We start from the raw sequence: 15,404 nt of genomic DNA on the forward strand, positions 1-15,404 counted from the left end.
AGAGAGAGAGAGAGAAACAGTGTGAGTGGGCAAGGGGCAGATTCTTTTTCCCTTTAATATTTCATCTTTAATTTCCATCACACTAAACAGTCTTCAAAATTGGCTTTTAATGGCCACCAGTACTCCATTGAATAGATTAAACTAATTAAACTTAGGTATTCAACCTAAGCCCCTTTCCCTGCCCTCCCTTTTGTAGATTACTGTCAAATTCTCTTTTTATTTCTTATATATTTATTTTTGTATTTTAGAAAATATATTTATTTTGACAGAATGAGATGATATACAACAGTGCCCAGATCACCCCCAAATTTACTGCCTGGTCCATGACCCCTCAAGCCCAACTGACTTTCTCTCTTCTTTGCAGAAAAAGAATCGTATTTGGAACAGTTAGACCTGGGCTCAAACACTGACTCTGGTTTTTATTTGTTGTGTGTATTGATTTATTCTCCCTTAGCCTTAGTGTATTCATTGGTAAGATGGACAGTATGATGCTTAAGTGAAAACACAGTGACTAAAACATGTAGATACACAAAAGTGTCAGTTCCTCAAAATTTGACATAATGCTCCTCTTCAAAATATTTTCCGTAAGCATAGGCTTATAAGTTAAAGTACAACTTCTACCTTGCGCTGTATACAAGTATCAGTTTCAAGTGGATTGCAGATTTAAATGTAAAGAGCAAAACTAAAATTTTGCAAAGGCAAACCTTTTTAATTTCAATGTTTATTTCTTTTTGAGAGTGAGAGAGACACAGAATAAGAGGATATCCAAATGGTCAATAAACATATGAAAAGGGTTCTGTCTCATCAGTCATCATCAATGAAGAATTAGGAATTAAAATCACAAGGCAATAATACTACAAAATACCCATCAGAATGACTACAAATGAAAATAAAAAATAAACATTGGGGGCTATGGAACAGAACTCTTATACACTGATGGCAGGATTGCTCATTACCATAATCTCTTTGGAAATATCTACCAAAGATGAACATTTGCAAACCCTATAATTCCTAGTTATCTACCCAACAGGAATGCATACCTATGTTCCCCCCACCACCCACCCAAAAAAATTCTCATAAAAAAATGATGCTAGAATGTTCACAGTAGCATTTTTCATAGTAGCCCCAAATTAGAAATTATCCAAATGTTCAAGAATACAATGGATAGGGGCACCTAGCTCAGTTGTAGGGCATGCAACTTTTTTTTTTCTTTTGAGAGAGAGAGAGTGAGACAGCATGTGAAAGCAAGGGAGCAGGGGAGGGGCAGAGGGAGAGAGAGAATCTTAAGCAGGGTCCAGGCTCAGCACAGAGCCTGATACACATAGGGCTTCACGGTGGGGGGTAGGGGGTGGGGACTCGATCTCATGACTGAAAGATCATGACCTGAGCTGAAATCAAGAGTAAGCCACTCAGGCACCCCAGGGCACGCAACTGTTAATCTCAGGGTCGTGAGTTTGGGCCCCATGAAGGTATAGAGATTATAAACATACATATATAAAACCACATTTTATTTTTAAGATTTTATTTATTTTTATTTTTTTGAGGGGGGGCAGGCAGAGAGAAAGGGAGAGAGAACCTCAAGCAGGCTCCATGCTCAGCACAGAGCCTGAGGTGAAGCTTGATCCCACGACCCTGGAATCATGACCTGAGCAAAAAATCAAGAGTTGGATGCTTAATTGACTGAGCCACCCAGGCGCCCCTAAAGATTTTAAAGTAATCTTTACACCCAAAGTGGGGCCAGAACTCACAACCCCGAGATCAAGAGTCACATGCTTTTCTGATGAAGCCGGCCAGGCACCCTTAAAACCACATTTAAAAAAAAAAAAAGTAGAATGGACAAATTAATTGTGGTATAGTCATGCAATGGAACAGTATATAGCCATGAAAAAGAATGAACTACTGTACATGCAACATGGATAAATGTCCCAGAAATGTTAAGCAAAAGAATTCCAACACAAAATGTGTTCCACTTATAAATGATTCCACTTATATAAAAAGTATCAAAACAAGCAAACCTAATATATGCTTTAGAAGTCTCAGTAGTGGTTACCCCCAAAGGATGGGGGTAGGTAACAACTAGAAGGGGGAAATGACTAGAAGCAGGAGCTTCTGTGGTGCTGGTAATGATTTGTTTCTTGATCTGAATGCGTGATAGAGGAATGTGTCCAGTTTGTGAAATTACTTGACTGTACATTTATGATCTATGTACTTTTCTATATATATGTCATCATTAAATAAAATCTTTAAAAGGAATTAAAACTCCTCATGGTATTAATTCCCCTCAGCATTAGGCCTATCATTATCTATACCACATAACATGTGGACATCGCCCACTATCCTACCTGTACCCTACACTCTAATTATCCCAAACTTTCCTGATCCAGTTGTACCCAAATCTACATCTCTTTTGTTGACGAGTCTTCCAATGTAATACATGTTTCACCACCCCATAAACGCACATGTTGTTTTCTCTTTCCAGGTCCCTTCCCTTCCCTTTCCTCTTTGGAGAATTCCCAGCCCGGGCATCCTTTCTCTAAGGGTTTTACCCCAGCACTCCTCAGTCAGAGCCTCTCCCTGCACCCACTACACCCTATACTACACTATAACACTGACCTCATTTCTTTATAACTACTTATTTATGCAACTTCCCCAGTAAAATCATAAGCTCCTTGAAGACATGGCTAGCTTATTTAGCACAGTGCCTGGATTAGAGTAGGTTCTCAAAAAATACACACTGAGGAGTGCCTGGGTGGCTCAGTCAGTTAAGCATCGACTCTTGAGTTTAGCTCAGGTCATGATCTCACAGTTTATGAGTTTGAGTCCATCGGGCCCTGTGCTGATAGCACAGAGCCTGCTTGAGATTCAATGTGGCCAGTCCAAATAGAGATGTTCTGTACAAAGACACAGTACAAAAAGATCAAATAATTTCTTTTTATGCTGATCACTTGTTGGAAGGATAGCCTTTGCCTATACTGGGCTAGACAAAATCTATTATTCGAAAAAATTTTTAATGTAAAATTTAAAAATACAGGTAAGATGCTCAACCTCACCAGTAATCAGGGAAATGTAAGTTAAAACAATGAGTTAGAGACACCTAGTCGGCTTAATTGATTAAGGACTGACTTCGGCTCAGGTCATGATCTCTCGGTTTGTGAGGTGGAGCCCCCAGTCGGGCTCTGTGCTGACAGCTCAGAAACTGGAGCCTGCTTCTGATTCTGTGTCTCCTCCTCTCTCTGCCCCTCCCCTGCTTGCCCTCTGTTTCTCTCTGTCTCTCAGAAATAAACATTTAAAAAAAAATTTTTAAAACAAACAAACAAAACAATGAGTTATCTTTGGAGAGAATTTCATTACTCACATATTTAAGAAGGGTGAGAGGAAGCATGCAGAGGTATTGTTCATGCCAGCATTGTTTGTAATGGCTAACCACTGACAACAGCCCAGATGGTCCACTGATAAGAACATGGATGAATAAACTCTGGCGTATTAGAACAATGAACTAGTATTCAGTTGTGAAAATAACTGAACTACAGCTTCATGCATCGACATGAATGAATGATGCATGACTCTCCAAATTAATGTAAGTTTAAAATTAAGCTACAGAAGGAGCACCTGACTGGCTCAGTCGGAGGAGCACAGGAGTCTTGATGTTAGAGTCGTGGGTTCAAGCCCCACACTGGGTGTAGATACTTAAATAAACAAACAAACAAACAAACAAACAAACTTAAGGGATGCCTGGGTGGCTCAGTTGGTTAAGCACCGATTCTTGATTTCGGCTCAGGTCATGATTTCACGGTTAATGAGATTGAGCCCTGTGACGGGCTCGGAGCTGACAGCATGGAGGCTGCTTGGGATTCTGTCTCCCTCTCTCTCTGTCCCTCCCCTGCTCTCGCTTTCTCTCTGTCTCTCTCTCTCACAATTAATTAATTAAAAAATAAACTTAAAAAAAAAAAACTATAGAACACAGACAATACCATGAATGTAAAGTTCAGAACATGCCAAGCCAAGCACTATATCACTTGTGCATGTGGTAAAAGTATAACAAAAAGCAAGGAAATAAACACAAAATTCAAGACAGTGATCACCTCTGTGAAGGAAGCAGAGGGTTATGAACTAGGAGGGATCCCAGGGGCTTCAGAAAGATCAGTAATGTTCTATTTCTTAAACTGAGAGTTCAGTGCACAGCTGTCCATTTTATTGCTTATGCTTTAAAACTTCCCATACATACAAGCCTTCTTTCTTGCTTTTCATAAAGCAATGTACTTTTCTTCATGTAAATCCTGCAGAAATATCATATTTAGACCAACAGATTGGCAAATAGTAAAGATTCTGATAATATCCAGGATTGGTAAGGGTGCAGAGAAAAAGAGTAATCTCATATATTGTTAGAGTGTAAGTTTATACAAGTATTTTTGGGAGTTAATTTGGCAATATTAATGAAAAGTGTTTGTATATTTTGTAAACCCTTTGACCCAGTAATGCCACTTTTAGGAATATGCTCTATGAGGGACACCTGGGTGGCTCACTTGGTTAAGTGTCCGACTCTTAATTTTGGCTTAGGTCATGATTTTACAGTTCATGAGATCAAGTCCCAAGTCAGGCTCCCTCACTGACATCCCAGAGCCTGCTTGCGATTCTCTCTCTTCGTTCTCTGCCCTTCTCTCTCTCTCTCTCTCTCTCTCTCTCTCTCCCTCTCTCCCCCTCCTTCTCCCCCCCCCATCAATAAACAAACATTTTAAAAAAAGGAATATGTTCTATGAAAATCCACACACATTTGTCCCAAGAGATATGTGTAAAACTGTTGACTATGATACTGTTTACAAATAGTTACAAACTGGAAATTGCATAAGTACCCTCTAGTAGAAAAGTATGGATAAAGTATCATCCATACTCCGGAATACTACACTGCTGACAAATAAACTTCTATGAACTGACAGAAAATGATCTTCAAGATAGCACAGAAAAAAAGCAAGTCACCAATTCATTAAAAAAAATGACTTATTTATTTAACTACATAATATGTACATTCACAGTAATTGCCAATTCCTATATATAACAATTACTATGTACTGAGCCCTACTGGGCTCTGTTCGAAGGGCTTTATATATACTAACTCATGTAATCCTCACTATAAAACTAGATGGTAAATATTATTATCAACATTCTCCTTTTATGGATGAGAAAACTGAAGCACAGACATTAAGTATCTTGCCTAAGGCCATATACCTCATAAGGGACAGAGCCAGGATCCAAACCCAGGCCCTGTGGCTCTAGAGTCCTTGCTCCCAACCACCATGCCACAGAGCATTTCCAGAATACAAGTACATGGGAAAAGCACTGCACTTATACACGTTAAACGAGAGACGGACAGGGGAGTAAAGGGACCTTCAGTCCATACTTGCACAGTGTTTTAAACTTTAGCAACAAAAATGTATTTGTGCAGCACCAGTCTCATATGTAAATGAAGAGAAGGCAAGAAAAAGTGCTAAACTTGGAGTTGGAGGTGGGGTCTGAGTCCAACTGACACCTATTAATCCTTGAGCAAATCACTTTATCTCTCAGGGCCTCAGTTTTCTATCTGCAAAATAGGAGTGATAATAACCTACCCTGCCTACGCTTAAGGCAGGGTAGGAAGATATGTAAGATAGCGTGAAAGTGCTTTTCAAACCATAAATCACTTCACAAAAGTGAGACAGCATTACTTTTCTGAGGAGCCCCGGGGAGGGTGGGGGAGCCCAATTGTCTAAATGAAGCCCGTGAACAAATCTAGATTTCTCTCTGGCACCTCAAGCCCCCAGAACCAGAGAATCCAGTCTGCAAGGCCACGAACCTCAACCCACAGCCCCAGCCCAGAGGCCAGGAGGAAAACCCGGCCCTTCTCTGGCGCCTTTGGTTGTCTTCTGGAGCCAGAGTAATCTCAGGGCTGTGAGGAAGTTCCGGGGAGCTGGAGGAATGCCCCAAAATGTTTAGCAGGGTAGTCCCACTGGGGACTCCCTGAAAGTCACGACAGAAGTAGAGCCTTCTTCTCTAGAGAAAAAGAAACAGCTAATCACAAGGTAAGCAGCCTCTAACCTCATAAACATTCTTGGGGAGAAGCCCAGCCACCTCCAAATTACAGGCAGCCTCTCACCTCTGTTCAAACAAATCTCCAGCTGTGAGTCACTCCTCAGTGCGGGGAGGGGATAAACACATAGCTGAGGGGTTAGAGATCAAGACACTGGGGAGAAATGATAGGGAGATAGAGAGGGAGGCCCCAGAGGTTCTCACACTCCAGGCTCCTGTGGAAAGGGGCAGATTTGTCCAAGATCTGTGGATGTATAGGAAAATAAGCTTCCCCTGCTCCCACTCCCCAGGCTGCTCTGGCGGCCACGAGAGATGGGTGGCAGGTGAGGGTCAGGGTCTTTCCAGGAGGAAGTAAGCACAGTGGAGATCATCCCTGAGCTGGAAACCAGCATCCTCAATACGTCTGCACTCTATAAACCACTCCCCCATCACCTGGTCCTTCAGTCCTGTCCCCTCTCCCACCTGAAATGTATGTGGTCTCTCAAACCACTGCAGGTTTGAACCTCAGGGTTCCCCTCTGAGAAATGGGAATAGCCAGCCACTTAAACACGGGTTCCCAAGAGGCCAGGACAAGGAAAGACCCGAAATGTCAAAGAGGGCCAGATGGGGGTGGTTGGGGCCTCCCCTCTCTTGGCTGAGGCTCCCAAGCCCCTCCACTAAGAGGTATGTGGCAGCCTTGGTCCTGCCTTCTACAGGGCTCTCAAGCCCAGAAATGGCCTTCTGTTGAGTATGACACAAAGAATTATTCTCGCTCCTCCCCACAGATTAGCCAACAAAACAGGTGTCTGCCTTTTGTCTGGCTACCTGCCCAGAGGCATGGGCTGGACAAGCACTATGCAGAGGGCTGATGGGGTGATTGGGAGGTGAAACAAGAAAAAGGATTTAGGGTGGTACCCTAAACAGGGCAGCCCTTCTCATCACCCGGACACCCGGCACAGGGAACCACTGGGGCCTAAGAGGCCTAACAGTGAGTGTGTACAGGAGGGAGGTGGGCTCCTGAATGCCCAACTCTGAAGGAGATACCCTTTTGCTGAGCCAGTCTCTTTTCAGGAAACCCACTAGGGGCTCAGCCAGCCTGGAACGAAGGGGCAGTTCCTCAGCGCCCCCTCCCCTCACTTTTCATTTTGTCATTTTTTTGCTTTTGTGCCCCCAGATCCTAGAAGACCATTTCCTTTTTCTTCCTTCATCTACCCATCCCCATCGTACCCTATATTTCTTCTCCTCTTCCTGCCTCTGCTGGCCAGGCTTAAATCTAGGCCACCAGCCTCCTTGGCACATACCTCTTCCCCTAACTAAACCTCCCCACCCCGAGGAAACAAAGGTATTTCACAACTCTGCATTGTGACCCAAAGAGGCATGTACCATAATTACCAGCAGGCGGGGAAGCTCATCTCACATTCTCTGAGCACATGTGTCTGGAACCGAAACCATCTGGGTGAACACCCCACCTCCCACCCCAGAAAAATATGGGCAAACGCCGGCGCTAAATGCAGGTGATTGGGTAAGCCTCCTATCCCAGATCCCCTGGTAGAGCTCAGAATTCCCCAAATTCCTGGCAGGCTTGGAGACGTGAGCTATAGTGCTCTGGAAAGTAAGAATCTGGCAATGAATGGGGAGTTGGAATGGCGTGAGGAGGAATTTACAGGCTGAGATTGGGCCAGGTGTCAGGAGTGGAAGCAACAGGCAGCCACCAAACTTGAAAGGTTCCTCTGCCCGGGAGCTTCTTCCCCACCCTGGTGTCAGAGAGACAGGGTCTTCACCATTTTAGACTTTATTCATTCCTTTGGAGTAAGCATCAATGACTCCAGTGGAATCCTCTTTCAAAATGCAAATATTCTGACCCAGCAATTCCACTCCTAGGTATGTCTCTCCAAGAGAATTTAAAATATATTTACTTACAAAAATTTGTAAGTAAATTGTTCACAACAGCATTAGTCATCATAGACAAAAAGCAGAAACTACCCAAATGTCTACCAACATTTATCCATGAAGAACATATCTGAAAATATATCCATACAAGGGAATATTATTCAGCTATAAAAAGGAATGAGGGGCACCTGGGTAGCTCAGTCGGTTGAGTGTCTGACTTTGGCCCAGGTCATGATCCTGTACTTTGTGGGTTCAAGCCCCGCATCAGGCTCTGTGCTGACAGCTCAGAGCCTAGAGCCTGGAGCCCGCTTCGGATTCTGTGTCTCCCTCTCTCTATGCCCCTCCCCCACTCTGTCTCTCTCTCTCTCCCCAAAATAAATAAACAGTAAAAAAAAATTATTAAAAAAAAAAAGGAATGAAGTACGGATTCATGTTAAACATGGATCGACCATAAAAACATCATGCTAATTGAAAGAAGCCAGTCACAAAGGATCACATATTATATGATTACATTTACATAAAATACCTACAACAGGAAATCTCAGACAAAGAAAGGAGACTAGAGCTGAAGGGGTTGGGAGAGAATGGAGAGTGACTGCTAATGGATCAGGATTTCTTTATAGGTAAAGAGAATGTTCTAAAATTGTGTTGATGACTGTATAACTCAGTAAATATACGAAAAGCCACTGAATTGTACATTTTAAATAGGTTATTTGTGCAGTCCATGAGTTATACCTAATTAAAGTGGTTACAGAAAAATTAGGCCCATAGTAAGCCTTCAATAAATCACAACTTTAGTTTAAAAAAAAAAATTTTTTTTTAAAGGAATGGAGCTCAGGAAAGACTTTGGTATTAAACTAACTCAGCTTCTGAGATCCTAAATTAGGCATAACACCTAGTCCAGGGTAAAGACAAAGGTTCAGACGGTAGGCGATGAAAAAATTCCAAATCCACCCAGGCATTGAGAGAAACTCTCTAGCCAAGATTGATCAAGACAAAAAAATTAGAGAAGATGAAAATAATACGAATATTCTAAGGAAGGGTAACACTGATAGATTACTTAAAATCCTCTTACCAAGGGGCCCAGAGCATCATAGGACACCAGCTGCCTGAGCCATGAGTCAGAAAAAGAAGGAGGAGGAAAGGGACCTAGAGCAGGATGCCAAGATACAAACGCTGACCATCACTCGTCTAAAACCTGTCCTAGCTGAGATGGTGCTAGCAAAGGTTACTCTGGGTAAGAGAGTAGTTACACTACTACAGGCCCCTTCACATCCTTAAGACCCTCCACTGGTACAAGAAAGGGGAAAGGAACAGATAAGAATAAATATTAACATAATGAGAAGGAGCAAACCTTGACCAGACCAGAGAGTTCTCAGACTCTCCCTCCATCCCTTGGGCAGGGGTCTCATGAGAGGCTAATACAGTCTCCTCTAAGCCATTAAGTAGATCAAGCAGAAAATAACAGCCAACATCTGAGCACTTACCATGTGCCAGGCCTTGTGCTTAATGTTTCACATGCATTATCTTATTTAATCCTTATAACAACCTAATGAAGAGGGTGAAATTATTATCCCCACTTTACAGATGAAGAAACCAAGATGCAAGAGATTAAGTAATTTACCGAAGTGATCTTGGGCAAAACAAACATCAAAGCCCTGACTCCAGCCCACTATAGGGTCAGATTCCCAGGACCAGGCTCTTAACCACAATGCTATTAACAGAAATCATAGTTTAGCCAAAAATTGTTCTGTAAATACACTGGGAGGATGGGAGAAGGGAAAGGGAACGTGTAAGGAGTGGGAGCATAAACTTTTCTAGAATTCCTACACCAGGAAGTCAACAGACGTCTAAAACTGACAAATCAAGAAGTATCACTATAAGCATATTATTTAGAAACAAGGGGGGTAAACCCCAACAAAAGAGGTAAGAGTTGAAAGTGGCTACTTCCATGGGGCAGGGCTTGGGGTAGGAACCTGCCTGCTATGTTCTTTTAAAAAGCCTTTTGATATTATTAGATCTTTTAGAAATCATGAACATATATTCCTTTGATTGAAAAATGATTTAAAAAGAAAAAGAAAGAAACCGAGATCATTCGAACCGAAGTCCAATGTAGTGAACATCTGCTGTTTTTTTGTTTTTTAATCTTTTTTTTTTTTTTGAGAGAGAGAGAGACAGAGTGTGAGCAGGGGAGGAGCTGAGGGGAGGGAGACACAGAATCAGAAGCAGGCTCCAGGCCCTGAGCTGTCAGCACAGAGCCCGACGCGGGGCCCAGACTCACAAACCGTGAGATCATGACCTGAGCCGAAGTCAGATGCTTAACCGACTGAGCCACCCAGGCGCCCCTGAACATCTGCTGCTTTTGCCACACAGTTTCCATCCTCCTCTACTGATAAGAGCACTTGGGCTTTGCTTTGGAGAACCTCTCTCCTTTCCTGGGTAAGCTGGTGCACCTGTCCGTCAAGGACCTCCACAATGCCCTGGCCAAGGCAGGTGAGGGGCCAATGATGCCCTCTCCTTGGGATCTTGGGTACTACTGCAAAAAGGTCTGGAGCCAATTCACCCACCTGTAGAAACCCTCCATTAGTTCCTTCCACTTATACAGACCCGGAGTCACACTTTTTTTTTTTAACTGAAGTACAGTTGACACACAATGTTCTATTAGTTTCAGGTGTACAACGTAGTGATTTGACAACTCCATATAATATGCTGTGCTCACCACAGTGTGGCTACCATGTGTCACCATACAATGCTATTATAACACCACCACACACAGGGAACACTTCACCAATTTGCGTGTCACACTCGCACAGGGGCCATGCTCATCTTCTCTGTAGTGTACCAATTTTAGTACATATGCTGCCAATGTGGACAGCCTTGGTTCACATTTTTTTAATGTTTATTTTTGAGAGAGAGAGCAGGGGAGGGGCAGAGAGAGAGGGAGACACGGAATCCGAAGCAGGCTCCAGGCTCTGAGCTGTCCGCACAGGACTGGCATGGGGCTTGAACTCGCCAACTGTGAGATCATGACCTGAACCAAAGTCAGACGCTTAACCAACTGAGCCACCCAGGTGCCCCTGGCTCACACTTTTTAAGCTTTCCCTTAATTTCTGTGAGCTGCCCATTTCCTTCTAATAAATTCCTCTTCTGCTTAAGTTAGCTGGATAGTCTCTGTTGCTTACAACCAAAGGAACTTAATGCGAATGTCTAATAAAAATGTCTGAGGTTTGTTTGTGCTTCTCCTTGCCAGCATAACTCACTACAGTGGCTTGCAAGCTTCTCTGACCTAAAACAAATTTTACCTGAAGATCTAATAAGCAGACACATACATATATATATAATGTGTATACATACATATAACTGAAACTAAACTTTTGCCAAAAATGTCCACTGTAACACTGTGATAGCACTAATTCTATTTCTTTTTCTTAAAGGACCTTATTTAGTTTAGAGAATTTTTAGATTTACAACAAAATCAGCCAGAACATACAGAGATTTTTCATATACCCCCTGCCCCAACATATGCATAGCTTTCTCCATTATCTATATCATTCACTGGAATGGTACTTTTTTTTTTTTTAAACCAAGGATGAACCTACACTGACACAACATAATCACCAAAAGTCCATCTTCCCCTCAGGGCTCACTCAAGTAAAGTGAATGCCGTACATTCTGTGGGTTAGGACAAAAGGATAAAGACTCCTATCACAGAGTTTTTTCACTGCCCCCCAAAAATCCTCTGTGCTCTATTCATCTCCCCTCTATGCCCAAAACTCCTGGCAACCACTGATTTTTTTGTTGTTGTTGTCTCCACAGTTTTGCCTGTTCCAGAATGTCATCTAATTGGAATCTACTTATTTGCTAATGCTCGGGTCCAACCCCCTAAGTTGATTTCAGGCCTACTGGTCATAGTGGCGATCTGCAGTTTGAAAACCACTGGCTCACTGCACCTGCTCCATCTGCCTCCAACAACAACAATCCAGAGTGCATTAGCCATGCTTCCATGTCCAAGTGTGATGCACCGAGGCACACAGCCTGGCTGGTCGGGAAACACCAACAGAGTCCCAGGGTCCTGACTCCCACTAGGACACACTAGTTGGTTAAGTTGTCTACACTGCTGACACAAGGAGACACATCATTCATTTATATACTTATCCACTCACTTTGCACATGCACTGAGCACTCACTCGATGGTGTGAACATACACTACAGCCTCCTGGTGACTGTCCAGAGCAGTAAATTCTATCTTCAGGCTGGCTCAGAGGAGAGGAATCCCAAGACAAAGCCTGTCCCCGACTGATTGTTTACTACTGCCTCCCCCTCCGTAAGAGCTCAGGAATGTCTCCAAGAACAGATACAGGCAATGGTCATTTCATTCACACCTTTGAAGTAAAATACCTCTCAAGTCCAGCCTAGGAAAAAAGAATAAAGGGAATTTCTGTCTCCCCTTGTTCTAGAAGTCTCTGATTAGCCTCAAACTAATCCATGGCTGGAAACTGACTGAATTCCTTGCTCACTATTTTCCTACTGACTCTTTCTACCCCTCGAGGCAAGCAAGAAAATATCAAAGGACAAAAGAATATGTCAAAATCATTCTAAACAGTACCAACATCTTGGTCTTAAAATCTTTCTGGATCTCTTTTTCACAGCAAGCAAAAAGAAGCCCAGCACACTCCTTTCCTTTATTTTCCTCATACTCTTTCTCCCTGCCTCAACCATTCCAAAACAGTGAGCAAGAGAATGGAGTAGGACTTGGGGCTGACACAATAGATGGATTTCTTCCCTATCTCTTGAGTTCCATAGCTGGGGGAGTAAGAAACTACAGAAAATGAGGGACTGGGCTTGGGCAGTAGCCAGAACTGAAATATGGCAGAAATACTAACGGACTGGACAGAAACGGAGAGGGGACTGGGAACACAACTGACGGTCTGTACTTGAGATGAGAAACTACTCTAGGGAATTGTTCTGTGAGGAAGAGCCATAATCCAGGGGCCTTAGCTCCCCAGGGGGCATGCTGGGAGTGGAAGGGAGCAAGGGAAACAGATACAGAGTGGAGGGAGGAGGAATGGAGGGATACAAACTCCCCATCACCTCGGCTCCATTTCACTCTCACCCACAATAGCTTGAAAAATGGATGGAACAGTACACACCCGTTCTGGGTCAAGTTCCCTAGCAAAGCCTAGAAACATTCAGACACAAGTTACCCTCCTCGGTCAGTGAAGAGGGAAAATCATATGGTCACCCGAGTGAGGAGAAGAATAGGGACCGGGAGCCAAGGGAGTGAGGGCAGCAAGGCAGATGTGTTAGCCCTGGGGAACCCCCCTCTCTCCCCCACCCTCACTTCTCCGGAAGCCCTCGCGTGGGTCACGACCCTTCCCTTCTCAGCCTAGGTTCTAGCATCTCCCTCATTCCGGAGCCTGGAAGCTGGACACGTAAACAACGTGAATAAAACAGTCCCAGGAAGCCACCGATCGGCCGATGGGGGAGGGAAGCCAGGAGAACTGCTAGGGGAAGGAGAAATCCGAGCCGAGAGGTGACCCCCAAGCGGAGAGCCCTAATTCCCTCCAGCGAAAGGTGGCGTTCCGGGCCAATCTCGGCGTGCCTGGCGTCCTACCACCCCACCCCGTCCAAGCCCTGGGCTGCACTCTGTCTTCTTACGACCACCAAAGCACCAGTAAATTCTGTGAAGGGCTTCTGAGGCCATCAGGACCCACAGAAAAGCCTGAGGCCCTCGTCGGGGACCCAGCCAGAACCCACAGAAAAACCTAAGCCCCTCGTCGGGGACCCAACCAGGACCCACAGAAAAGCCTGAGCCCCTCGTTGGAGACCCAACCAGGACCCACAGAAATGCCTGAGCCCCTCGTCGGGGACCCAGAGTCCCAAGAGCGCAGGGATCTTGTCCCGGGAGCTCATTTCTCCTCCCACCCAGTCCACCGCCCGCAGGACGCCCGAGTAGCGCGCCCTGGAAAGCCGCGCGGAGTCGCCGGCAGGAGCCGCAGTGTCCTCCTAGAGGGCAGGTACGCCCCGAGTCTCCGAACAGCCTTCCTCCCGCAAGCCCTCGCGGACCCCCGCTGCCCGCCACCAGACGGCAGAAAAAAAGAGGGAGGAGCGCGGCGAGGAGCCGACGGCCCCCAGCCGGCCCCAGGTGATGTCAGCGAACTCCGCGCGGGGCACGGGAGGGGCGGGACTGGGAAGCGAGGATACCGGGCGGGGGAGGCGGCGTGGCCGCTCCGTCTTACCGCGGTCTGCCCCTCTGGGTGCACGTCCACCAGGGTACACCAGTTCCGCGTCCCGTTCATCTTACTCCCGCGGCGGTAGCAGCGCGGACACCCACCCCCCGCCCCGCGGTCCGGCTCCTACTAGGCAGGCGCGCGCGGAACCGTTCCCCTGTATAGGCGCGTCGGGGGCGGGGACTGCTAGTTGGTTACGCCCCCAAGATGCCGTTTGCCAATGAGAGTGAGCTAAAGAGCAGGGTGGGCGTTACCGAGAAGCACTGGGACACGCCCACCGGCCCTCGCTTAGATTTACATAAAGGTGGGGCTTGGAGGCTACCTGAGGCTGCTTGACTGAAATTTTGTCCAGCGTTGCGTGGCTGTACCTCAAACATGCATTAGTCTTGCACTTCTCTCCTTTCAACTCCAAGGTCAGTGTTGGTAAAAGAGAATCACCCTGTCTGCCCCTCAGAGGATAGTTGGGGAAAAAACTTCCCTTACACTCTCCTCTCCCCATATATAAGGCTACCTTAGTGTAGCTGAGCAAACCTTTCCTCCATCACCGTAGAAATGCAGGCACCAAAGGCCAACTCACTCAGACTGGCCTAAGCCAGTCTGGCAGGTGCCCTGCCCTGGCAGGAGGCCCAGGCCAAAGTCAAAGCCAGCTTGGCTCTGGGTGGGGCTTGTTTTGTAGAAGCTATTATACTAAAGCTGCCCTTATATGGTCTGCAAAGGCGGGACACGTTGCCTTTAAAAGGGTTTTGTATTCTTGAGAAACGATGAACCTCAACTTCTCCAGTGGCATTTGCTCCCAAAGCCCAGACTAGCATTTTAAGGACCTAGAGGAGAGGATGGACAAGGATGGGGTCTCTTCCAGCCCAGCTTCTCTCTTCAGGTTGGCAGCTCCCCTGGGCTGTGGTCCACATGGAAAGCACGCGGGAGGTCTGACCCACTCAATACCCCTGAATTTGGCAACAGGCTCTGATGAACAGCTAGGTCCCTCTTCAAGGCAACACAAAAGCAGGAATGACAGAAACTTTGCTACCTCCCAGGTAGGGACTGAGTCCCATACCAGGTGGAAAGGGATGAGTGACTTTGTACCTGGGAGGTGAATGGTGGGGATATCCCTGGGCCCCAAGGGAATAAAACCCAATTCTAGTCTGTCTCTTTTAACCTTCAGAGATGGCATTTATTGGCCTTCTATTCCCAGAAGATTGTTTAGGAGAGAATGGAGGTGCTAGAAACATAGGTTCCCTGGGTTCC

General features: G+C 45.3%; 1 protein-coding gene and 1 non-coding gene across 3 annotated transcripts in view; both read right to left on the bottom strand.

Annotated features, from left to right (window-relative positions):
• Nucleotides 1-14,231, bottom strand: part of TUFT1 (tuftelin 1) — a 41,814-nt gene extending 27,583 nt beyond the window's left edge. The window contains exon 1 of one of the 2 annotated variants that reach the window (XM_047085713.1): nucleotides 14,169-14,231. In XM_047085713.1, the coding sequence (XP_046941669.1) occupies nucleotides 14,169-14,228 (60 nt within the window). In that variant the 5' untranslated portion in view covers nucleotides 14,229-14,231. The remainder of the gene's footprint in view (nucleotides 1-14,168) is intronic. The other variant, XM_047085712.1, reaches the window with a different exon arrangement.
• On the bottom strand, nucleotides 10,698-10,805 carry LOC124516752 (U6 spliceosomal RNA). The gene has a single exon (XR_006963156.1). It is a non-coding gene; the product is annotated as a U6 spliceosomal RNA (small nuclear RNA).
• Nucleotides 14,232-15,404: the final 1,173 nt, after the last annotated feature.

This window comes from Lynx rufus, unplaced genomic scaffold (assembly GCF_022079265.1).
Source record: "Lynx rufus isolate CCGP_SWC_20201006 ecotype Redwood Valley unplaced genomic scaffold, mLynRuf1.p SCAF_2, whole genome shotgun sequence".
Classification (NCBI taxonomy): domain Eukaryota; kingdom Metazoa; phylum Chordata; class Mammalia; order Carnivora; family Felidae; genus Lynx; species Lynx rufus.